At 37.8% G+C, this 26,659-nt stretch overlaps 1 protein-coding gene across 2 annotated transcripts; it reads left to right on the plus strand.

Moving 5' to 3' along the window:
- The first annotated feature begins 458 nt into the window (after positions 1-458).
- LOC106875825 (coiled-coil domain-containing protein 25) lies at positions 459-26,659 on the plus strand. 2 transcript variants are annotated; one of them, XM_014924112.3, is made up of 9 exons: positions 459-1,144; positions 4,318-4,365; positions 5,751-5,790; positions 14,575-14,626; positions 16,869-16,944; positions 18,414-18,517; positions 21,370-21,572; positions 22,703-22,748; positions 25,994-26,659. In XM_014924112.3, exons 1-9 carry the CDS (start codon positions 1,120-1,122, stop codon positions 26,024-26,026), a joined length of 627 nt encoding a protein of 208 aa, XP_014779598.1. In that variant the 5' UTR covers positions 459-1,119; the 3' UTR covers positions 26,027-26,659. The 2 variants fall into 2 exon arrangements, with proteins under 2 accessions (XP_014779598.1, XP_014779597.1); XM_014924111.3 differs by lacking the exon at positions 459-1,144 and adding an exon at positions 1,901-2,136.

Genomic DNA, 26,659 nt, shown 5'->3' on the forward strand with positions numbered 1-26,659 from the left:
TATCAAAGGTTTTGGATTGGTCTAAATATACCAATGTCCCACCCTTGCCAGGAATCCTATTTACACTTTCTTATGTATAGCGTGTAAGGTGGAGATTATCGTGTACGGAGCCAATTCGATTTCTCTCTTTTTATTTTTTAAAAATTTCTCCAGGTTTGGAAAAGTGAATACCAGTCATACATTGGTTTCAAATTTTGGTACAAGACCAGCAAGTTCGTGAGAGGCGGTAATCGTTTTCGTCGACTCCAGTGCTCGACTGGTGTTTGTTTTATCGACACCGGAAGAATGAGAGGCAAAGTCGACTTCGGCAGAATTTGAACTCTGAACGTAAAGATGGACGAAATGCCGCTAAGCATTTTGCCCGTCGTGCTAATGATTCTACCAACTCGTCGCTTTATATCGATAACAATTCACTCTTTTACCACAGAATCTATCGTTTCGTACCAATGTAAGAAAACATTATGTAAATGCTGATAGAGTTGTCGGACTTGAGAAGCTGAACCGAACAGCGAAAAAAGAAAGTAACATACAAGAACTAACTAAATAAATTATATACCTTATTTAACCATTCCCGATCAGCTCTAATCAGGCGTACATTAGTGTGATTATCTTGCTTTACTCTCAAATGTAGAGTATTCAAAGCTACACATTCAAATGTGGCCTTCCTTTTTAAAATAGTAGAATGTAGTTTGAAAGATATTTAGTTGCCTCACAAGTAAATAGTATAGTTTCGCGTTATACCTTTATTTCATATAAAAAAGAAAAAGGGAAACCAGAAGAGAACGAGCAGATAATTGATGTTGCTCAACCGTCCTTTCTGTCTCTCTCTCCTCTTGACTCTCTCTCTCTTTCTCTCTCCTGTTGACTCTCCAACGCCATCTTCGCTTTTTCTGGCCGACATTGTCGTTGTTCTTCGACCAAAAACTTTATAAGATTTTTAAAATCTCACCAAAACGATGATTTTGAAATATTTATAGTACTCACTAACAGCTCCGTCTGGTAATCTAACAGTTATTTCAGAGTACTCTGACTGGAAAGAGATTATTTGATTTATTTCAAACGAAATCTCTTCACCGTTTTCGTTGTTTTCATTTCTTCTTAAAGAGTCTCTTAAAGACCATGGTCTTTTATTACACCAGCACCGGTGAGTTCCAGATTTTCAATTTAATTGTTTTCTATTTTTGTTCATTCCTAAGATCCAGTGCAAACCTAAAGGAAATCAGTAAAACAGAACCTTCAATATTAATAGTTTATTATTTTCCTGCAGTTATTGGTTTTAGCCATATACATACCTATTGTAAACACACACAAATCTATCTATCTATCTATCCCTTTCTCTGTCTATCTATCCCTTTCGCTGTCTATCTATCTATCTATCCCTTTCTCTGTCTATCTATCTATCTATCCCTTTCTCTGTCTATGCACACATCTCTTATAGTGACCTTTCGTTATTATCTCCTACCGTATGTCCCTTTTTCATTGCCCATATTGTCATGATTAAATAACCACTGTCACTTCAAATTATAATTTACAAAGAATTCATTTGAGAATTATGGACAATAGCCAAACAGAATTTTTGAAGAAACTCTGGTTGTTTTCTCGTTGAACATGGGATATCACATGTATATACGTAATGCACAGTTTAAATCAGGCATCAATCAGAAAGACTTAAAACATGAGTGTTACGATTGCAGAGATCGTAACACACAAAGAACTGACCATCAGGAAGAATAGATTCCTTAACTGCAATGAATTAAAACTGGAAAAAATAATTGAAGTATTATACATATATTTATACGAAATCATCAGTGTTCATTTTTTTTTTTTTCGTCGTTTCATTTTGAAATTCAGAGCGATGACGAAGAAGAAGCTCCTAAATATATGTGTGTGTGCGCGCCATACTTAATGTTTATACTTTATCGACGAACAAGCTGCTGTGGTTTTCGCCCATGATAAAAGTCTTCTGTGGACGTGCTGTGTTTGAAAACAGTATAAACCGAAGATTGACGAAAAATCGTCCAGGCAGCAACTAGGGTTAGAGAATGCCAGATGCCTTTTGGTCCTATTCTGCCTTATCAGTGATGTGTACCATAGCAGCCAGCCACATGTCTAGGCAAGATTTGTCACTTTGCCCAGGTATAACTTATACATACCATTCATAAGTTCAGAGAGTGTTTCCTAGTACTAAAGATGTCCACTAACCAGAAAATAATACTAATAATTAATTTACTTAGCGTTTTACTTTACCGATGAAAAACCATATTTGAAATTCGTCTTACTATCCCCTAACCTTTGAACTTTAAATGTTTCGCGTTTTCCTTGATATATATATATATATATATATATATATATATATATATATATATATATATATATATTCATAATGCTCTATTTTAAGAGTAGATTTTAGATTTATTAAAAGAGAAAATTTTTGGAAAACTGAATACCTTCAGGATGAAATGAAAGCACTATGTTCAATGTCTTAAATTAGGATAGGGCCAGCAGTTCTCAAACAGACAAATACTAATCCTATTCCCACGAGAATATTAGGAAAACTTCTTTGCCACCTTCATTTATTATTAAGAAAACAAAATACAGTTTGCATCCATATAATTCTTCTTTTCTTGCTATGATGTTGGACACGTGAAAAAGATTAGAATGAGGAAACTAAGAATAGATGGATGGTTAGTGAGAGCTGTGCGAGCCATGTACAAGGACGCTGTCAGTAAAGTGAGGGTTGGCAACGAGTACAGTGAAGAATTCCGGGTAGAGGTAGGGGTCCACCAAGGTTCAGTCCTCAGCCCCCTCCTATTTATTATAGTCCTCCAGGCAATAACACAGGAATTCAAGACAGGTTGCCCCTGGGAGCTCCTCTATGCTGATGATCTTGCTCTAATTGCTGAGTCACTATCAGAACTAGAGGAGAAGTTTCAGGTGTGGAAGCAAGGTTTAGAATTGAAGGGCTTTAGAGTCAACCTAGCTAAAACCAAAGTCCTTAATAAGTAGAAAGGTAGACAAACCACAAACACCTTCAGGTATGTGGAAGAAGTTTTCTGCACATTTTCAGTGTTTATTGCACCTGAACATCTGCCACATACAAAAACTAACTTCCTAGTTAGCCTTCCTTTGATATTGCTGCACCTCTTATGTGTCCATAGCTTACACTGGGTACATCTTGTGGAGTTTCTACCTATGCCTTTTCTACAGCAAACCACTATGGGTCTCGGCTTCCTGTCATCCCCTCTATGAATCCCAACATCTGCAGAACCTTTCTCCCCATTTCATTCCACGTCTACTCCTTCCACTCGTTCCCCCTACTATTAGAAATTGGCACCTTTTTATGAATTGTCCCCATTCATATGCATTACATGGCCATATCAGCTCAGTCTTCTCTCTTGCACACTATATCTGAAGTGTATACTGAGTTTTCCTCTCAAATTACTTACACTCTGTCATATATGCACAATGTCATTACCCATCCAGTGAAGCATACTGGCTTCATTTCTTTCAAGTCTTTGCATATCCTCAGTAGTCATAGCCCATGTCTTTGTACACAGGCTTTGTACAATTTGCCTTTCACTCTGAGGGAGAGGCCCTTTGTTACTAACAGAGGTAGTAGCTCTCTGAACTTTGCCCAGCCTATTCTTTTTCTAGCACCTATGCTTTCGGAACAGTCACCCCCACTAACTTTGTCACCTAAGTAATGGAAACTCTACTACTTCTAGGGATCCCCCTCCCCTGGCAGTTAAGGGAGTATTTTTTTTTTTGTGCACTGGTGGTGTTTAATGTACATTTGTGCATGTGTGTGTCACATCATCATTTGACAACTGGTGTTGGTGTGTTTACATCCCCATAAACTTTAGCAAAAGAAGCCTATAGAATAAATTGTAGGCTTTATCAGAAAAACCAAGTATTGTGGTTGATTTGTTCAATTAAAATCCTTCAATGTGGTGCCCCAGCATGGCTACCATCTTATGATTGAAACAAGTAAAAGATATCTAATGTTCTAAGGGGCCACTTCCAGTCAACTAACTATTCTCCTCTTGATTATATTATATTAATAATATTTAAACAATTCTATAAAAAGCAGCTAAGCTGCCAGAGTCGTTAGTAAACCAGACAAGATGCTTAGCAGTATTTCATCTTTTTTTTTTTTACATTGTTAGTTCAAATATTCTGCTAGGCTGAAAAGTAAATTCCAGTTGAACACTGAGACTGATGTAATTGATATATTTCCTCCCCTGAAATTGCTGGCCTTGGCCAAAATTTGAATCCAATATATTCTTATTAATGATTTTTATTATTTTATTTTTCTAGTTGTATCTCCGAGCTACCAGATTTACATGGGTTTAGACAAGTATGAGAGTAAGTATTTGATCTTTGAATATCTTATTCTAGTGGTGTGAACCATCTCTCTGTACAGGTATGGGTAGTGACATCATAGTTTGATTGTTTAGGTCATAGGCTAACACTGATGCAATGTATCCTATGATTAATGGTATTCCAGCCATGACAAATCCATCCTTGCTTCTGATATAATCTATCTCACTAAATTTTTTGTAATGTATCTTGCTATTTTTAAGGCATTTGGGGAAGGTTTGGTTGCTATTTCTAGCAAAGCAAGCCACCACCACTTAGGGAGCTTTAATTGGCATACAATCTAGTTTCATTTCCTAGTAGAACACATTTTAGTTTCACATTTTACCACATACAAGGTGGTATTAAAAAGTTCCTGGACTAATTCAGTAGTGTGCCAACAGATGGCAGCACACAGTTGTGTGCGCAGTGAGTGCTAGCAGTGACCTTCATGAGGCAGTATGCCAAGTGACATCACTTGTTTACTTCACAATTTGTGAAATTTGGATTTTTGTGATCATGTGTCTGCTGTTGTCTGCAATTTTTGTAATGGACAGGAAGCTGGAACAAATAGCCAACACGAAATTTTGCATTAAACTTGGGAAGTCTGCTACAGGGACATTGAGCATGCTTCAGCAAGCTTATGGCAACGAGGCAGTAGGTCATATACAATGTTTTGAGTGGCACAGGTGCTTCAAAAGGGAAAAACTGTCCCTGGAAGACCACACCCAGAAATGTGGTAAAAATTCATCAGTTTGTGCATGAGGATCATCAGTATAACAACCAGGCTGTATTAGTTTAATGCCCATGTAAAAGGAGAGTTATGAGGCACAATTTTGTTGGTATGCTTCCTGTTTTTCCAATCCAAAATTTCTATATTCCACAGGTCTTTGAAAGGGCAGAGTAACGGGTGACAAACATACACATGATGTGGTTCCTGGAATTTCTATTTACTAAATTACTTTTCATTGCATTGTTTGGCCTAGGTTTATAGTGGAAAATTTTTACCCAAGATACCATGCAGTGGGACTGAACCTGAAACCAAATGGATGCAAACTGAATTTCTTAACTACACGTGTGTGTGTGTGTCTGATTCCATGTCTATGTAAACAACACTTGAAAATCGAGTGCCTGTGTTTATGTCCCATAACTTAACAGTAACAAATAGAAATCAGCAAGACTTAAACATATTTGCTTGACATGATTGGCATATGTTCTATTCCCATGCTTATCACGAAGATCTGTATTTTGATTGCATACTTGTATGTTCAAATCTATAATATTGTTTATGGCATAAATTTCAATATCTAATGTCATTCATCTTCATTTGTAATGTTTATTTTTTATTGAAATGCTTCTTGTTCTTATTGTGGTTGTTGTTTTTCTCTCTGAAGATGAAGATCTTATCAAATGGGGATTTCCAGAAGATGTATGGTAAGTATTGATATTGTGCACTGTATATGCTGTTGAGTTCTATATTTTTGTGTAAGTATTCATGTATATATTTATTCAGAGGTAAATACCAGTTTAGAGTCATGTACAGGGTAACTTGCCCCATGAAAAGACTGTTGCATTTTAATCTTCATTAACAAACTAAGAGATAGAAAACTGTCATAAGAAAACTTCCATATATGTATATATCCCACCCATGCTGGCATGGGTGGGACAGTTTAACAGGAACCGGCCAGGCAGAAGTCTGCACCAGTCTTCTGCAACTGTTTCAGCAGGATTTTTACAGCTGGATGCCCTTCCCAACACCAACCACTCAGAGTGGACTTAGTATTATATATATATATTCTTTTATCCTTTTGCTTGTTTCAGTCATTTGATTACAGCCATGCTGGAGCACTGCCTTTAGTTGAATAAATCGACCTCAGGATTTATTCTTTGTAAGCCTAGTACTTATTCTCTCAGTCTCTTTTGCCAAACTGCTGAGTTACGAGGACATAAACTCTCTAGCATCAGTTGTGAAATGATGGTGGCAGGGGACAAGCACAGACACACAAACATATATATATATGATGGGCTTCTTTCAGTTTCTGTCTATCAAATCCACCCACAAGGCTTTGGTCAGCCCGAGGCTATAGTACAAGACACTTACCAAAGGTACCACACAGTGGGACTGAAACTGGAATTATGTGGTTGGGAAGCAAGCTTCTTACCACACAGTCATATATAATGTACTGTTCTATATTCAATTTATTCAGTTTGTTATGATATGTGGTTTGCACCTGAAGAATATGTTTGAGTATTTCTCAGTATATGAAACTATTAATAGCGCTTAAATAATGTATTGTGCCTTTAAATAAATAATACACACACACATACACACACCGGGTGTACCATCAAAATTGTTGCTCTCATAAATTCTTAAAATTTCTTAAAACCAATAAACTTGATTGATTTGCAATTTTCCATGTTTTCCAAATAAGACATCTGACCAATTTTTGTTAGAATCCGGGAAAGAAAGAGAAGAGGCTGAAATCGTTTTGTGCCAGCCTCGCCATGCCTTCACAACTGAGCAATGTTGAGAGGGCTAAGATCATCCAGGCCTTCAGTAATGGACCAACATTTATTCTCTGGCTTCCATCTTCAAAGTCCATCCGAGAATCAACAAGAGAATTGTGAATAAGTTTGAGGAAGTGGAAATAGTAGAGAGGGAAACTGGATCAGTAGGTCATAACTGCAAGAGGGGGTGGGATCATCATTTCAATGTGGAACTGATGTGATCAATCAGAAGAGATCCAACTGAATTTATAAAATGCTTGGTATATGAGAGAAAAGTTTTAGCTATGATCGTTCAAAGAGCAGTAATAGGAAATCTGAAAATGAAATCATATGTGAGACCTGTGAGGCACCTTGTTACTACAGGACAAAGGGGTTTGAAGGCTAGAGAGGGCGAAGATCATCTTGAACAAAGTGAAACATAATCCTGGAGTGATCTTTTACACAGATGAAAGGAATTTCACCCAAAATATGCACACAAACAGATGTAACAGTTATGTTCTGGCTTCAGACCCTCACAAGAAAGCCAAAAATATCATTTTCAGGTGCAAAAACCCTGCCAGGGTGATAATTTTCGCCTGCATGGCCTCTCATGGCAAAAAAATACCATTGATCATGTTTGAGAAGGCTGAAAAACTGACAGGAGTTTGTTATATTTGGGTTTTGAAAGATGTAAAGATCTGGATTCTTTCTAAATATCCTGATGAAGGAAACCCCCAACAAGTTCATATTCCAAGAAGATGGAGCTCCTTGTCACACAAGTGCAATGGCTCAGAAGTTTCTCCGGAATGAGCTTAGGAACAGGTTTTGAGATAAGGACGCTTAGCCCCCTTCATCATCTGATTTGACTTCAGCATCTGGATTGAATTGGTCAGAAAAGTTTGTGAGAAACCCCACACTTCCTGCAAGCCCTCAAAAACTCCATATGTAGGATAGAGGAGGAGGAGGAAATTGATGAGAAACTCATTAAGAAAGCTTGTGGTGCAGTCAAGAAGTGGGTTTTGGAAGTCCTTGCCTAAAGAGGAGCAACTCTTGATGCCTAACAGGTAGGATCTTGGCCAGGATTGTCTTTGGCACTTTGAAATAAAACTTTAAGCTTCCAGTCAAACTTTATTCCAATTCTTTATGAACTCCCAATCCTGAGCTATGGTTAATCATTTATGAAAATGTCATTTTTTCCCTGATTAGCTTCATGATTCTTCTGGTGAGGCTGGAGAGTAATTAACATTTTTCTTACTCAAAGTGGAATACACTAATGTTAGAAAAACCTGATAATTTCATTAAATAAAAACCTCACTGACCACCGGGTAAAATTATTATTGATTTTTACCCTTTTATTATAATTAATATTTGAATAAATTTACTCCATGATTGAAACTATTTACTGCGGTCTAGATCTTAACACACTACATGTGAGTATAAAAGAAAGATGTGAATTCTATTTGGCAGTATATTTTTGCGAGTGGATGGATATTGGTCATATGATGTCATGCATATTTTGAGATACTCGTAAATTTAAGAGCAGTAACAGTAAAGCTTGAAGCATGATCTCGTATGTACTAAGAGACTGACATTGATCACATTGACTGAAACGTTTTGGGGAGCCCAAATGGCTCTTTCACATAGCCAATCGAAGTCTCCATAGTGTAACGCAATATCCAGAAAAACTTTGTCCTGGAGGGTATCTGCAATGGTGCATATGCTGCCAATGTCAATGTCAACATCTTTGTTGTCATCTTCCACATATTTCCCACTGCCAAGAAGTAGAATGCCTTTGGCAAATTTTTCTGACAATGGGTCGACATGGAGGTGTGCTCTCATGTTGGATTGTAGTCGCAAAGTTATGACATGTCACCACAATGAGGATGACTTTAGACAGACCATAACCTCATCTGCTGTTGTGCCATTTAGAATGACTGGAAGTGTTTGCCTAAAATCTCTTGACAGCAAGACTGTTACACCACCCATTGGTTCAGAGCATTCTCATATATCTCAAAGTATCCTCAAGAGTGCCATTGTACACTCATCCATGACGATGCGGTGACATTTAGCAAGCAGTTGCCCTTTTTCGTGATGTTGCAAACAAGCATAGGATAACTTGCAAGATTAAGAGGAAGGCTGAAAGTGGAGTGGGCAGTCTGGCCCCCATGAAGCAGAGTTGCAGCTATTCCAGATGTCGCAACTGCTATTGCAATGCGTTTGCATAGTCTTATGTTGGCAAGAATGAGTTTTGTAACAAAGGTTTTGCCAGTCCCACCAGGAGTGTCAAGAAAAAGATGCCACCTCTATGCTCACGAGTTGATTGAATGATGGTGTCGTATGCATGTTTCTGGTCAGAAAGAAAAAGTGGTTCGTTGACAACCACATTCTGTGATAGCGCGTCATTGTTATATGTAGTCTCTCGTATTATTTCCGATGGAAGATTATTTACAGCAGAATGCTCAGGTAGCAGGAGACCGTACATGCTCAAAGCACTGCCACTAAGAGATAAAGTCATGTCTTCTATGTAAATGAGCGGCTGATTGTAGGTAGCCACTGTATAGCCTATGTTGATTGTTGGAAACCGAAGTTGTGCAGCTTGCCTCTAATCATCAGACAGGTGTCCCTAAAGTGAAGCCACAAGGCTTGGGCACAACTTGGTGCACAATTATGCAGTATCACGGTGAAAAGTGTTCTAAGGTTTCCAGGTGATTCGGATATGGCAGTATCTGCTAGGCAGGCCTCCCACTGTTTGTCATCCTCCCGAAGACCTCAATGGAGACATGCCTCTCTGTATTTTGCAAATGTGTGGCCGTCAACAGTTCACGAATCTTGGAAACATGTGGGCCCCATGACCCCATGAAGAAGAAGACGAATATGAAAGCAATCGGTTTTGTTTCAATGAACGGTGTACACGCGCCCAAGGCAATCGTCAAACTTAATCGTATCCTTCAACAAGTTTGCCTGATTTTCTTCTCCTCCAGGTCTTGTTGTAACACATGTAGTAGGACGGCACCTATGGGTATAGTAGTGTGCGTGCAAATGGGTCTAACAAAGTTTAAAAAAAGCAGTTAGAGTTGTATCCCCTGGCTCCTGTGCCAATTGGGCAGCATTGGCATTGGTAAAGTTTACTCCTTGGCTGTGTTTCAGGTGTACAGCAAGCTGCATGGCAGCAGGACACCTTTTGTGTATTTGAAAACCAAAAATACACCAGAACACCTCATTGCTGCAAATGTATCATGTGGCCTGGTACTGGATGACCTCATCATTTTAGATATCGCCTTGGAGGATAAACATGGCTGCAATGGATCCCTTGTTCACATATTTGCAAACATACTTTATCGACTTTATGGAGTTGCAAAATTTGATGTCAATGTGCGCTTTAAAGGTCTTTGAGAGGAGCGGGCAGTAAGGGACGATCCACTTCTTGTCAACCTCGAATTTTCCAACGTTTATGGTGAACCCTCCATCATCTGGTTTTCGTCTTCTCTACAGTGGATAGCCATCTGTAGCAGTATGAGTTTCATGCACAAATTGTTTTGGGAACCTTTTTTTGAGCAAACATTATCCATGATACAATTGCTGTCCACAAGGACTATGAACCATGGTCGCCTTTACAATGTCGTGTAACTCTTTGTCAGTGGCTGGGTCTGGTATTTCTGTGGATATGAACCTGCCTGTCGTTGGCGTTTATTTTAGTAGTTAGCCACAGAAGAGTATGGACATGCTGCATACCCCTCTTTTGTCACTCCACGGAAGACATGTAATACCGGACAGCACCAAATATCTCATCTTTTGTAAGAATATTCATGAATCTGAGCAGTTTGAGTCTGAAAACTCTGGTGATAACGTCAGGTCTATCGTGGGCCTGTTGTCCAGGCAGGAGGCTCATTTGGATCTCTTTCCACTTTCCGGTCCAAGTGAATATTATAAAAAGGTCTGGTCTGTTGTAATGTCAAACGTAAACCATGGTGTCCCGTGTCCTTTTATACATGTAGTGTGGAACATCAGTGAAAGATGAAGGCAGAATGCATTGTTGACCAATACTCCCCAGTGCCATGTTGTTGTTGGATATATTTCTCGGCGTGTAATTTAGCCTAATTGAATCGTATATACCGCAAACGCTGAGATTCCATCTTAACTGCATTATCAACTGCGTGTTGCTGAAAGAGGTCGCGTGAAAGGTGAAGGTGGTTTAGGCTGTTTTCCTGAATCATATAGCGGTGAGCATAGCATCCCATACAAGTTACAGATTTGCTTGTAGAAGTGTTGCTTTCCATGGAAGTGTTTTGGGAAATTTGCAGATTGAAGCTGTCTTCACCATATGCATGCAGCAGTGGATACTGTAGGGCATCGTAAGACCGACAAGTTTCACAAATACACTGGAACGCATCGTTGAGATGTTGTAGAACAATGTCTCCTTTGTGGTGGTGGTGTTCACCCTGTATAAGTACGGCAACTTCATTGCATGCAGGTGTGTTGAAGTGGCAAAAATGTTCTCCTGAATGTTCTCAGTGTTAACAACTAAAGTTAACTCAGGTAATATGGAGGCCTTTAGAGCATACCTGAAACTGTGGACATAGCTGTTTGTCATGTGAATCATTTCTTGCAGCTGACGTATCAGAGCTATGTTTGTAGAGGGAGCTACGGCTTGTCTCCAGGCTGCCTAGTCAGTGTAGTCTCCCATGAAGTAGAGCTGAAGAAACTGAGGCGAGGCAGTGTCATGTGGCTGCAGGGAATGAATTCTATAGTAAATCTGACCCTGCACTTTAAAGGAAGGCATGAAATGCCCATCACGTATGGTGTTGGCACTGAAAGAAGTCATTTGGAACACACAGTTGTAGGCACGTATCTGCTTGAGAAAGTCATGAGAATAAAGAAACGCCCCTGTCAAAAAGATCAATCAAAAGGGGTGGAGGATCTTGTAGAAGAGGTACTGTAATCTTACCGTTGGAGCAGCACATGCTGGGAGTTTCTCCAGGCTACTTTTTAGCTCTGCAAAATTAGCCTGATTGTGGACATGCAGCCTATTTGAATGTCAAGATGATTACTGTAGTCAATTGTAGGATCATAGTTGAATACTGTCATACATGAGTTTTACAGTCTTTCCTCATTTCTCATTTTTGAATTAAAAGTTCACACCAATACATTATTCTCACTGTCCCCAATTTTAACATCAAAAGTTCACATTAATACATGATCCTACAGTCCCTTCCTCCTCTTCATTCCCAAAATTAAACGTTCACCCTCATCGTACATCCTCACACTGCACCACAGATGGCGGAGCGCCACACAACCATATCATGTCTAACACTTCTGCAACTCTGAACGCATCCAAAAATCTTTCACAACTGCTGCCATGCACCAAAACACCTCTGTCATCTGCGTCAAACACCTCTCTGGGCAGCCTCCCCCTCACCACTCCCTTCCACTCCGCCATTCCCCTCTCCACCTCCACACTTCCTTCATAGACCATTAGCACACCCTTACAACCACATTCCCCCTCCCCCCCGCTGCTATTTCCGCTGCTTGTGCACTTCTAGATTTAAGTCGTTCCCCACCCCATTGCGGCCTCCTCCCAGCTTCTGTTGAATACTGTCCTCTCCCCACCCCCTTCCTTCCTTTGGGGCTGATAAAGCCCTCACTCCCCTCCTTCACCTTGACCCCCTCCCTCTCCCTCACATCGCCAACGCGCTCATCATCACCTCCATCCTCATTTACTTCAGTTCTCCCCTCCATCTCCCTCCCCTTCTCCTGCTCCTCTCCCTCACCCAGAGCAAAGCCAGACAAGGGGCACTAAGTCCTCATATGGCCCTGCATTCTGCAAATGCAACAACTAGGACATCCCTCCACCACCACACACAGCTCTTCTCCCTCCTCAATCTCAATCTGGTAGGGGATTCAGTCTATGTCTTCAAATGTAGAAAAAAGCCACATTTCGACTCCGAATCCCCACCAGTTTTGCCTCTTCGCCCCTCCCAATTCAGGGCTGCCCTCTGCTGCTGCCAAAATGGCTGCAACCAACCACTCAGCTTCAACTTTAGGTGGCATCCCTGGTATTCCCATCCTCATGCCACACCCTCCCCCGAAAGAGGGCAACAGTGCTATACCCCCCACCCATCCTCGAGGACGTTGGTGGAATACCAGGCCGCCCCCTCCCTGGTAGCAAACCGCACCGAACTTTCCACCTCTGCCAATGTACACTGCTTCCTCACACACCTCTTCCAAACACTCCTCGACGTCCTTCTCCAACAGTTCTTCAATCCCACTGGCGGCGACTACCCACGTGCAGCACACCACCGTCCCCACCTTCCTGTCCCTCACTGTTTCCCTTAGAGGCACCAGTCTGATGGCACTTTCCTCCCCCGTCACCAACTGTTCACTTTTTTTCAAAACATCCTCCATGTCTACTACCACTGGTGCCACTTCCATTGGTGCAGCTGCCCTCGCCACAGCAGCCCCTGTACAGCCCTCCACATTGGGAAGCTAAAACTTTTCCTACCCACAATGGGGAGAAAAAACAACAAGAACAACAGCAGTACAAAACGAGCTCACGCGATTACAAGTTTCAACAATAACTCCCCAAGAGACCCAAAAACCACAACTTCTCTCCCGGCTTAGTAAATTAATTTGGTATCTAAAAAATCACAATAAACAATTTAATTTAGATTGGTTGATTATCTCAATTTCAATACCTTATGTTAAAGGCAAGGAATTCTGTCTTCTCTGTAATTCTGAACTATTTTTTATTCTTTTTTTCTAAAAATCCCCTTGTAAACACGGTTATAGAGCGTGCATACCAATGTAAATGTTGGCAGAAACACACCTTTTGTTCATATAAGTGATATCTATCATTATATATAATTTAAACATTGATTTTCTTCTTACATTTCACATTCACTAAATATATCTTTTTCCATGACTATAGAGTTTTATTTAATTTACATATTGTTATATACCTCTCATTTATTTGGTTTTTTTTTCTTTCCTTTACCCCCCCCCCCCCCCCTCCTTCTATAGGCTACCTTTGACGTTATATCCTCTAACGTTTTTTTAAAACAAACTTAATAGCGTTCAGTTAATCACTTTACATTTCCATCATATTCTGTTAAGATGTCTTATTGACGAGTTTCATTTCTTCATTTCCCTGAAGAGAAGATTACATTGTTTTACCCCATTTCATTCCTTTGGAATAATACCAGTGATATCTTCGAAACATGTCGGAAGTAAAAGAATTTGAATAACATCTGCATTTAACTCCATTTATTTATTTATATATATATATATATATATATATATATATATATATGTTTATAAATTCATTTTACAAGATTCCTAATATGAAATTGTGTATTGAAACAAATATTGTTGTATTTTTGAGAGGGTCATTTTATTTATTATTCATTTATTTTCTGCCTAATAAGCACAGACTTTTTTTTTCTTCTTCACTTGTTTATTACTGTTCTTATTGTATTATTTTAATGCCTGTCAATTGTCCAGAAATCTTTCATCACACATTGGTGACCTCTTCAGTGACACTTTTCGTTTCCATTTGTGTTCTTGCTCCACTTACTCCATTCGAGAATGGCCAAGGTAACTGGTTGTAGATAAATGAGGTAGCTAGCTGTAAATAAGCTAAAGAATCCTGCCTAAATGCCAGAGTTGGGCCCTGTGGTTACTGAAGAATTTTTTGTCTAAATAGTCACAACAGCATATCATTTTTTTTTGTTTCAGGTTTCATGTTGATAAAGTTTCCTCTGCCCATGTCTACCTACGTCTACATAAGGTAACTCCCTTTGTATTTTTCCATATTGTGTCCTCATTTCCATATCTGCCCTAACCACTTTGAGTTCTTCTCCCTGAATATCAACTCCTGGATTTTCCTACAGCTATTAAACTTGCATTCATTTGAGAGGAACACCAATAATATCAATTTTACTATTTGCCTGCAGAGATAGGCACAGCTCCTTCCTCTTAACTGAACCATTAAAAAAAAGATTCCAATCTAAATACCTTTGAAAATCTTTGATAATGGTAAGGGATGCTTCTGAGTGCAAGTGCTCCGTTTTGGCTTTTAAGGTTAGCATGAAGTCATCATTATCATCATCATCATTTAATTTCCATTTTTTCCATGCAAGTGTGGGTTGGATAGTTTCAACAGAAAATGAGCCAGAGTGCTATACTAAGCACCAACATCTGCATTGGAATGGTTTCTGCAGCTGAATGCCCTTCCTAATGCTTACCACTTTATACAGTACCACTTTATACATGGCCCCAGCACTAATGAGGTCATCAAGTACTCATAAGACAAGACCTCAGCTGAGTAGGATATATTATTGAAGGATGTGAAAGTATGATAGAGGGATAGGGAAAGGGGTTTTGTTGAAGAGATGAATACAAAGGTGAACGGAAGAGAGAGAACAGAGATAGAGGAACAGAAAAGATGGGTAAGTAGGGAAGTGTGTGACTGTTGATTTGAGATTGGAACTTAGTATATAGGACATAAATCTTCATCACAAAATATGTGAAACCAGTTCCATGATAGGTAACATTCTCAGAGGGATAGATGAACTAGAGCAGTGCAGAATGAAGTGTTCTACCTAGAAACACAAACAGACATCTCTCTTGTGGGTTTTGAACTCAATGACCAATGAGTTGGCTACTCAATATTTAATCCATTTTGCCATCTTGTCTCTACCCTATATGCTATGAGATATAATGACTGGGTATTTGTTATTGTGTAGCCCTTGGTGCAATGCTGCTTTTGTAGATAATCAAAAAATTTTTCAACCACAGCCATCCTGTTTTTTATTTAGATATTGTATTTCTAATATTTTGTTATCCCATGTAGCCTTGAATATTGCCCTTTTTTTTTTTTTTTTTGAGACAATAAACTATGTGATTTAAAGAAAATCTTACTTCCATTTCTAGCTGGTCAAGTGACAACATAGAACAGAGGTTTGGACCCTTATTTATCTTTGCATTACAAGACTAAATTGCAGGTGTATAATGACTTGAAAGGATTCATTCATGCTCAGGAAAATAATTAACATTATGCAATCAAGGCAATATTAAATTAAAATAGCCATCTATGTATTATACTTAACATATATTCGCTATTGATAGGCCAGTTACTATGGTATTTGTGTTAAAATAACATTTCTTATGGATGTGATATGTTAAAAAATAACTATCAGAGGGAGACAAAAATCACTCAAGAATTGGTGAGTGAGAATGTCAGATACATGTCAGTCATTTTGAGCCTCAGCTGCTGCTGCTGCTGGGGTAATTTTTTGTCTTACTCCTGTATTTATTGTTTTTAATACAGCATGCCCATAAGAACTCTTGTCTCTGGATGAATACTGCAGCAACTGACCTATCAATGGTGTATATACGTGAAGTATAATACATAAATGGTTAATTAATCATTAATCTTACCAATTCATAGTTTTGGAACTTGTGGTCAATTTCTGTTTAAGTCTTGGATCTCAAAGTTTTTCATTTCATATTGGATTTTAATGACTCTTTCATTCAGTAGGCTCTTTCAAATTTGAATACAGGTAAGAACATCTTGCACACAGGTGAGGAGTTCCCTTATCCCTGTTGTAAAGGCTCTCTTCTTGGTATACTGGAGATATCGATTACTGCTCAATGTTTCTCCTACTTTCTTTCTTTTTCTCCTTCCTTTCCTTCTTTTGCTCTTTTTTTCTTTCTTATGTTGCAATAACACTGTACTCCCTCATTTCATCCAAGTGTATTTGTGTGAGGTAACAAATGCTGTTGTTTCTATCAAGCCAAGCAGTCCTGTAAAGTTTCTTCGTGGTGTAGTGGTTATCATAGTACTGTTATAATTTGTAGGATTTCAGTTCAGAACTTAGTGGTAACTGAAAATTGCAAGGTCTTTTGTTCAACCCTCAATCCACTGCCCTTTTTAAACCTTGAAATGTAACATAGACACCGTCTCATTTGTTCTGCTAGAATCTATACTTTATCTCGTGTGTCTTCTCTTTTCATATTGTTCTCAACAGGGAGACTCAATAGATGATATCCCACAGACTGTGATTGATGACTGTGCTCAGTTAGTCAAAGCAAACAGCATTCAAGGTGAGCAGCCAGCTGGTAACATCTTCTTTTGTTTGTTTTTTTCATTTCAGAATCAGCATTATAACTAGAGCTATATCTATTTTATAAGAGAATTCATATATGCACATGCATGGTCATGTGGTTAAGCTGGCACATGAAGGTCACTACTAACTCTCACTGTGCATGCAACCATGTGCTGCCATCTGTTGGTATGCTACAAAATTAGTCTGGAAATTTTTGATACCATCTCATATGGATGTGCCAGTTGTCATCAGTGGTTGTGTTTCTGGTAAATTTATATCATTCATGGTGGCCCTTATTCTTGTTATAAAGCCTTTCTCAAATATTAGTTCTAAATAAATGGCATAGTCTTTCACTGAGCCAAGATGTTATACAATGTCTATGGTGGACTCAACCAGTTTTATTCAATATGGCTACTCCCATTTATGGCAGTCACAATAAACAGTTTTGTGGGGTTTTTTTTGTCAGAGTTAACCACTATGAACACTAATTCTCTAGGATAATCGCCATTGCCATATACCTTTCACCCAACAATCTTTTCTTTGGCAACCGCAGATAATTTGTTACCATTAATGGCAAATTCGAATATCAATGAACTTTCATAATTGTTATTGGGAGTCATATTAGTATCAGCACTTCTCTCCCTCTCTGCTACTTAGGAAATCCTTAACTCTTTTGTTTCCAAATTTCTACTGAATTGCACATTCATCATCATCATTGTTTAATGTCTGCCTTCCATGCTAGCATGAGTCTATATTTCAATTAATTTTGAAAAGAAATAATGGAGAATGTAGTAAAATAACGTTATCATTATTAAGCTGGTATTTGGAATATAGTGAAGGTGCATGACTCAATGGTTAGAGCATCAGGCTCACAATCGGGAGACTGTCAGTTCAATTCCTGGACTGAGCTATGTGTTGCGTTCTTGAACAAGACACTTTATTTCATGTTGCTCCAGTCTATTCATCTGTAGAAATGAGTTGCGACGTCATTGGTACCAAGCTGTATCAGCCTTTGCCTTTCTCTTGGATAACATTGATGGTATGGAGAAAGGAAACTGGTATGCATGGGCGACTGCTGGTCTTCCATAAACAGCCTCCCCTGGACTTGTGCTTAAGAAAGGAACATTCTAGATACAATCCCATGGTCATTCATGACCGAAAGTGGACTTTTAGTTTTCATTTGGAACATAAATTAACATAAAGTTTTGATAAAAGATTTTTATTTAATTTTGTTGTATCTTGGGAGGGTCATTATGCCACTTGATTGTTTGATTAATCATTTATTTAATCAATCAATCAGCTACATTTGTCAAAGTCCTTTCATCAAGAACCTTGCAAACCAAATTACATAAATGAAATATTTTAATTTAGATAACTTTAAATAAGAAATTTATATCACAGAACCAGGGGCAGTTTTGATTGGTTTGAATCAAGTGAGTTAGTACTGATGTTGTCTTTTATTTGCAGGCAACAAAATGAACAATGTAGATGTAGTTTATACAATGTGGAGTAACCTGAAGAAAACACCAAGTATGGATGTGGGGCAGGTTGGATTTAATTCAGAAAAAGAGGTCAGTATTTTTTTTCTATGATTTTGTCCCAAACAAGGTTTGAGGTCACTGTAAAGAGATGAAAGACAGGCCTACAGATTCAAAATATGTTGATAGACAGAAGGTTTAAAGGACTGAATATCAAAGAAGATGATGGTAGTGAGTTACAGAGAGCAGCATTTCCAGGAAAGAACCTCTTTGAATAAAAGGACTTATGTCAAAAAAGCTCATCAGTGAAATGATGCACATGAGAAGAGAAGCAGGTGACATATTTAAAGGTCTTGACAAAGGATGCATTTCAATGATGAGCCAAAGATTCCGACTAAGTTGGAAGAAGAGAAGCCACTCTATTAACAATTCAATTCTAAATTTGATTATGCGAGTTAGGATTATATGTCTCTCTCTTTTCTTCTTTTTTATATATTTTGTTTATTTTAAATTTCTGATTATATTAAGTAACCTTATGTCCTCCTGCAGCAAAGCGAAATAACTCAGCTTATCCTATATATTATTATGTAGATGGCGTCATAGAATTATTTTAATTTTTAAGCAATTTTGACATTCTACATCACCAACATCTGTGTAAATTTACTTAACGATTTGTTTACTAACCCTAACCTCACAGTGTGTTACAGTGAAGGTACAGTTCTGTTGATGTTTAATATAGATCAAGAATTGTGTCCCTTGCCAGAAAATGGAAACAAAAATATTTGTTGGTCATCAACAATTCTTTCATTTTCATTGCTTGTTGACCCTATTTTACTCTTCTAAAGTTCCTCACAAGTACACTGCTACATACTCCTAACTATATGATATATGCACACACAATTTTTATAATTTTGTTTTTCCATACTAGCATGTCTTAGACATGAACATTGAGATAGGATTTCTAAATCTGAATGCACCCTTTGTCACCAATTATTGTTTTTTCTTTTCTAACGAAGGCATGTTTTTTTTAATCTCAGAATAATTTGAAAGCAAAGTGTTGGCTTCCGATTAGCTGATTGGAAATGTCAACAAATGTCACTTGTTGCAGCCCAGCCACAAAAAGATGTTATTGTCTGTAGCTGTGTCACTGTAGACAAAACTTAGTGTATTTTTGTTACCAATCTTACAGACACAAATTTGCACTCACACGCACGTGCGCACACACACACACACACACACAAGCTTTCAGTTTCTGGCTACTGAATTCTCTTGCAAGACATTGGTTAGTCTTGTGCGCTCTCTCATATATATATGTATATATATATGTATCATCATCATCATCATCATCATCGTTTAACATCCGCTTTCCATGCTAGCATGGGTTGGACGATTTGACTGAGGACTGGTGAAACCAGATGGCTACACCAGGCTCCAATCTGATTTGGCAGAGTTTCTACAGCTGCATGCCCTTCCTAACGCGAGCCACTCCGAGAGTGTAGTGGGTGCTTTTACGTGCCACCGGCACGAAGGCCAGTCAGGCGGTTCTGGCAATTTAAAAAATCCAAAAATATCAACTAAATTATGGTTGGGAGATAACAGTTTACTCAAAGTAGCTGCCTTCAGCTTCCTCCATAGCCTCAAGATGGCTCTGGAACCTGGTGGATACATTCCTCACTGTGATCCTGGGAGATTCTTCAAACAACTCCTTGATCTTGTCCACCACGTTGGCCTTGGTGTTGAAAACAGAGCAACTGGCGTCTTTCTCAGCCATATCCCCATACATTATATTGGTAGAATTGGGAGAATTAGGTGACCAGAAATTGGGCTGCTGAAGTCATAGAAAATCTCTGTCAACCACTTCTGGCACTTTGTGGCAGTATGGCAGGGGCTGAATCTTACTGTCACTCAAATAGTCTTCCAGCTAGGTATTGACCACAGTCTCTAGCAGCTTCACATAACAGTCTGAATTGAATTCACAGGCCTGTTCAAAGATGTGAGCATGAATTCCAGTGTGCAGACAGAATACCTAATGTTTTCTCTCCTGCTAGCCATGGTTTCATAGTCTTCATTGCAGCTGTTCATGTCACATTTTACAGCCTTTACAATGTTCACTGAACATTGAACAACAGTTATGATATCAGCCATTTGATACCTGGCATGAATCGTCATGATACAGCTAACTGTTTTCCAAAATTCAGATGGCTTCCAGTCCTCCATGTCATATAATTTTCTCTTAACTACAACTTTAATCTTTACACTCGCCAATGCTGTTGACTGTTCACAATACATCAGACTGTTTTTAAAAAAATGGAGACCTAAAAAAATCAAATTTAATCTGAATACCTTATAGTAGAAGACACTTGCCACTCAAGGTATTGTTTAGTTAGACTGAACCTGAAGCCATGTGGTTTGCAGAATTCTAAAACGCAAAACCTCTAAGTCATTGACTTGTGTCATTTTTCTCTCACTGTTTATTTGATCCTACATTATTGTTGCTTGCATTAAAGTGGTTAGCTTGCAGAATAGTTACCATCCTGGACATGTTCAGCAGTATTTCTTCTCTCTTTTAACATTTTGAATTCAAATGCAACTAATGTTGACTTAGCCTGTCAAATATTTTGGGGTCAATAAAATAAGTACCAGTGGATTACAAGGGACAGTGTAATCAACTGTTCCTGCTTCTCAGAATTGCTGGCCTTAGGACATAATTACCAAGCATTATTACTAGTAGGTGGTGGTGGTGGTGGTGGTGGTATGGTACTGAATTTGCAGAATCAGTAGCGCATATGTAATTGTATGTATTCTTTTAGATTCTAAATTCAATTCTTGCCGGAAGAAATTTGTCTTTCTTTCGAGTCTGTGTAACTGATTGAATTCTCCCTACAATGTTTGTGGTATTTTGCCAATGTTCAGAAACATTAATATTATTGCATTTTGTATGTCAGGTACACAGAGTGCATGTCGAAAAGAGACAGAATAGTATCGTGAACCGGTTACTAAAGACCAAGGAAGAAAGATCACCTGACCTTCGAGCTGAACGAGAGCAACGAGACAAAGAGGAGCAAGCTGAGAAACGGAAGCAGATTCTCCTGGAGAAACAGCGAGAGAAGGAGGAGATCAGACGACGGAAAGAACAAGAAGAGCTAAGGTCTGTGTGTGTGTGTGTGTATGATAGAGTTTGGTAGTGTGTTGCAATGTTGTTGTGAATGTGTTGGTATAGGTATGGCTGTGTGGTTAAAATCACTTTGTAAGTACATGGTTTCAAGATCAGTCCCATTGCATCCCCATGAAATTCAGAACTTTTAATTTTTTGATAGTCATTTGTTCATGTTTAATACACTGTTAGTATAACCAAAAGCTATCTCCAAATGTTTTAACTGTTTAAGGGAAGTAGACAATTATATATTTGTGTGTATGGATATATTCATGTAACGAGTATATCATCATCATCTTCATTTAATGTCCATTGTCCATGCTGGCATGGATTGTACAGTTTGACCAGGACTGTCAAAGTCACTGCCTTTTGAGGTTCAAATTCTGCTGAGGTCAAGTTTGCTTTTCGTCCTTTTGGAATCAATAAATAAAATCCCAATCTAAAGCAGTGGATTGATGGAATTTTTAGAGCATTAAATGAGACATCTTGTGTTCTCTGTTCCTATCCCTTGCTTTCTGAGTTCAAATCTTATTTTTTGTTAAAAAGAATGAGGACACCTCTGTTAGTAGTTGTGACCAACAGTTAGTATCTGCAATGGAAACCAACAGTGGAAAACTTCCCTTGCTTTTATTGGAAGATTTTCTGCCACCTTTACCTTTACTTAGTTCTAATTCATGTATCTCCTTTCTCTTCCTCTTCAAAACTTTCTAGCTCTGCCTTATCTCTCTGTCTGTGTCTCATCTATTTGTCTGTCTGTCTGATTGGTTCTCAACCATTTTTTGCCCATGGACCCTTTGGATTCATATTTTACTGATCATCATCATTTTCCATGCTGGTGTAAGTTGGATGGTTTGTGCATTGTACTGTATTTTTATAATTAAATGTTATTAGGAATTGTATTAAAAAAATTTAAATATTTTCTATATTGTAAAAATATAAGCTATTCATTCCACAGAAATTTTAAAAATCTTCTATGGACCCTGCCTCCTGAGTCATATGGACACAAGTTGGGAACCACTAATGCATTTGTTGCTCTCTCTCTCTCTCATTCAACCACCTACCTACCCATCAACCCAAATATCTCTATTTACCTTTGACTCTCTTCATTTCTCTTTCTTCTGCAGGTCTTATGCGTCTCTGATGAAACCAGAAAACATGACATCAAATTTCGTAAGTTGTGGTTTTTAACTTTTGTATAACTCAAGGTTTTTAGTAAATCATTATCATTGGCCCTCATTCTTGATCACTCCCTCTCTCTTTCTCCTCTTGCTCTTTCCTTCTGCTAGGTGACCATGTATCTCCTTTACAGCAGCGCACCTGTTTTTGCTCCCTTTCTTGTTAACTCTCACTCCCACCCTTTCTCTCTCTGGCTGGGTAACCATGTACCTTCTCTACAGCAAGACAACTGTTTCTGTCTCTCCGTCACACTCTAATTTTTCATCATCCAACATAAGATCACCTCTTCTAATGCTCCCTGCACTCTCAAAGACTTCTTGTCTTGCAAAATTACTTGGTGACTGTGCCAGTGCCGCTTGAAAAGCACCCAGTCCACACTGTAAAGTGGTTGGCATTTGGAAGGTCATCTAGTTGTAAAAACCATGTCAAAACTGACCTTGCCTGTGCTGGTGCTACGTAAAAAGCACTCAGCCCACTCTACAGGGTGACTGGTGTTAAGAAGGGCATCCAGCAATAAAAACCATGCCAAAACAGATACAGAAGTCTGGTGCAGTCTTTTGCCATGTTCAACCCATGCCAGCATGGAAGGAGGACATTAAATGACGATGGTCGTGGTGGTGATGATGATGATGATGATGATTCATTATCATCATCTGGTTACCCCAGTTGAAGTAAACATCACATCTCCTCTCTGGGGCCCACAATCCTGTATTACTGCCCCAAGGTTTCACACTTCATATTCTAAATCTCTGGCGATGACATTTAGAAAGGAAAACTTGTGATTTTTCCATCAGCTGACCAATGACACTAGTTCATCTTCTGCTCTAAAGCAGAGCATTACAAATTTTACTCTTATGTTTTCTATTTGTGAGATGAGAGCTAAAGTCTTGTAAATTTTTTTAGTTTCAAATGTATTTTCCACAAGATTTATGTAGCCAACATAAAAAATCAAGTTTAACAATCATCTAATAGATTTTGAAACCTTATCATATCTCTGGGCTCATCAAGAGCATGAAAGGTATTGATTTTAAAGGACCAGCTTTAATTAGGTGTCCAAATATCATTATATATTGGATGTATTTGTGTACATCATTAATATATATGTACATGTGGATGTATGTAACAGTTTCATGCTTTCATTTGTAAACTACAAGAATAATCAATCCAATAAACTTCCTAAATTCAGCAGAATCTGTTTCTATCCACTTATTGTTATAGAGCCAAGTTCCTTTGGCATTTGTCCATATTTGGATTATTTCCAGGAGATTTGGCTTCATGAACAGTATACATGATGAAAGAGCTGAACCAGAAGATCTACTTGCAAAATGAGAAGGTCCAGGCTGTTGATGTAAAAAACATTCATAGCAAATGATATTTTTCTTATCTTCAGCTTGTGTCATTTTACCCTAAATAACATGTTTGCATTTCCTTCATTATTGTCACAGTAATGAAAAAAACTAAATAAGTTTATGTACAAAGTAGTACATTGATTAATGGGAGAAGAATAGAATTGCTTAGAAAATAAATCATTCAAGTTCATGTCAACATCCACTTCTTTATGCTTGCATGGTTAGATGGAGTTATTGAGACTGAAGTATTATGGCCTGATGTCTTTCTTGTCACTAACCATCACCTGTTTCCAAGCAAGGTAATATTTCCCCATGGCCAATGTTTTCGTAGAATACTGGAAATGTATGATACTTCTTATGTGACACTGGCACTCATTTACAATTTCCACATGATGTCAAGACACACTTACACAAACACACTCATATAAATGTATATACTGTAAAAACCCAAGTAATTTGCACACCTGTGCAATTTACACAGGTGATTTCCAGGATAACAATTATTAAAAAAAGCTTCTACTCGTGTAAAATTCACACCCCAAAGTTTTCAGAATTACCAATATGGCCAGGGGAAAAAGGTTTTCAATTTAGTTGTATTTAGCATAATTTCACTTACTTATGATTAGATTTTATTAAATTTTCATTAAATAAAAATAAAAGCTATAAAATTACAAAGTGTTTGTCTTGTTTATGATAAACTTTATTTTACATTTCTTGCCCACAAGAGATGAGGTCCGATCTTTAGCATACTTTTGTATGTTTTCTCAAATCACAATCACAGGAAAAGTTGTTGATAATTCTTATCAACAAAAACAAAGCTGATAAATATGCACAAGTGTTGCAAAATAAGTTTAATTACCAATAAACATCAGCTTGGATGACACTTTACTCAGCCGACACAGGAAGGTGACCAATCAAACTGATTATGTAAACAATTCTGATTAGTTGAAAGTGTCTTCTTGTCTCAAGCTCTGATTTTCCACCTTTGAAAGTTTAACTCAGTGTTTATTGAACAAGAGAGGTGTGAAATTTAAGAAGCAACTTGTTAGAATATACAAGTCTGTGAGGAGACAAACAAGAATAGCCAAAATCTGTACCAAAAGAACTGGTAATATATACATTACAAATGTTCTATGAAGAGAACATAAAATTACTGCATAATTCAACATGAATGTGAAACAACATTAAACACCATATAAGGTAAATGAAAGTTTCTGTAGGAATGCTAAGTCATATTAGTGAGTTTACATAGGCAAGGATGAATTATGATGTTGTTGTCAGCACTAGATGCAGTAAAATATGACCCAGGCCATTCAAAAAGTAGTTAACCGTTTAATGGTTTTGGTAAATTTATACAGAAAAAAGCAAGCATTATACCGTCCAGCATAAATAAAAGTTAACTTCATTATATTTTTTCTGTAAAAACCTATTCTGACCTTAAATGAGTCAAATACTGGTATGAATGTTTACATTTGTATGACATTTTTCAACAAAAAGAAATTTCTAAAAAATTCTGGAAACAATCTACTCCTGTAATTTACGCACCCTCTAAAGTTTATTTCTGTTTTTGCAAAAAATAGTGTGTAAATTATATGGGTTTTTACGGCACACACACACACACACACATGATATGTTTTTTTCAGTTTCCATGTACCAAATGCAACCAAATGCAATCATAATACTTCGAGTAGTTCAGGGCTACAATAAAAGACACCTAAGGAACCATGCAGTGAGACTGAACTCAAAACCATATGATGGGGAAGCAAACTACTCAGCTATACAGCCATGCATGTGCCTATTATAAAAGTATAATAATTAGCGTTAACATGTTTTCTTTCTTACCCCATGACATGATAATTGTGACTCATTTGACAATTATTATTTTAACAGGACTCTGGCAATGACTCTGATGATTTCATGTGACTCCAGCTTCTTTTTCAAATGATATCAGCAAATATTTGATGGGTAAACAACCAGTTGTTTCATTTTGGGAATTCTCACTTGCCATCCTCCCAATCTAGACCCTCTCAAACCTCTTGGCTATATTACATTCCACTTTGAAGAAGCACCAAACACCCAGAATACTTTGGAATTTGATTTCTGTAGCTATATATATATATATATATATATATATATATATATATATATATATATATTTAAAATGTTTGTTTGTATGCTTGTATGTAATGTGTGTGTATATGACTTTGTATACATATGTTTGTCTTCGTGTACTTGTATATATGTGTGTTTATTATATAAGCCCACATGTATATATAAATATACACTTATGCAAACACATATCTGTGTGACTTTATACACAAACACATTCTTGTGTGGTTATGGATGTATACACATATACATAAATGTAACAAGACAGTAGGGAAGAGAGAGAGAGAGAGAGAGAGAGCGAGTGAGTGAGTGAAAGACAAGTGTATAAAAGACAACACCTGAGCATTTTTACTGAGTGAAATGTGATTCCAATCTGTAAAGACATCCAAGCTTCTTGTGTGGCTTTGTTAATAAACTTCACAATAAACATAAGCGGACATATTTGAA

This window comes from Octopus bimaculoides, chromosome 23 (assembly GCF_046866305.1).
Source record: "Octopus bimaculoides isolate indiv1 chromosome 23, ASM4686630v1, whole genome shotgun sequence".
Taxonomy (NCBI): domain Eukaryota; kingdom Metazoa; phylum Mollusca; class Cephalopoda; order Octopoda; family Octopodidae; genus Octopus; species Octopus bimaculoides.

Bases quoted from the DNA above. Each gene is read 5' to 3' on its own strand.
- LOC106875825 (XM_014924111.3), top strand. From the start codon at position 2,043: ATGCCAGATGCCTTTTGGTCCTATTCTGCCTTATCAGTGATGTGTACC. The intron at 14,627-16,868 runs GTAACTCCCTTT...TGTTCTCAACAG, and splicing joins TCTACCTACGTCTACATAAG to GGAGACTCAATAGATGATAT. The intron at 22,749-25,993 runs GTAAGTTGTGGT...TTATTTTAACAG, and splicing joins AAAACATGACATCAAATTTC to GACTCTGGCAATGACTCTGA.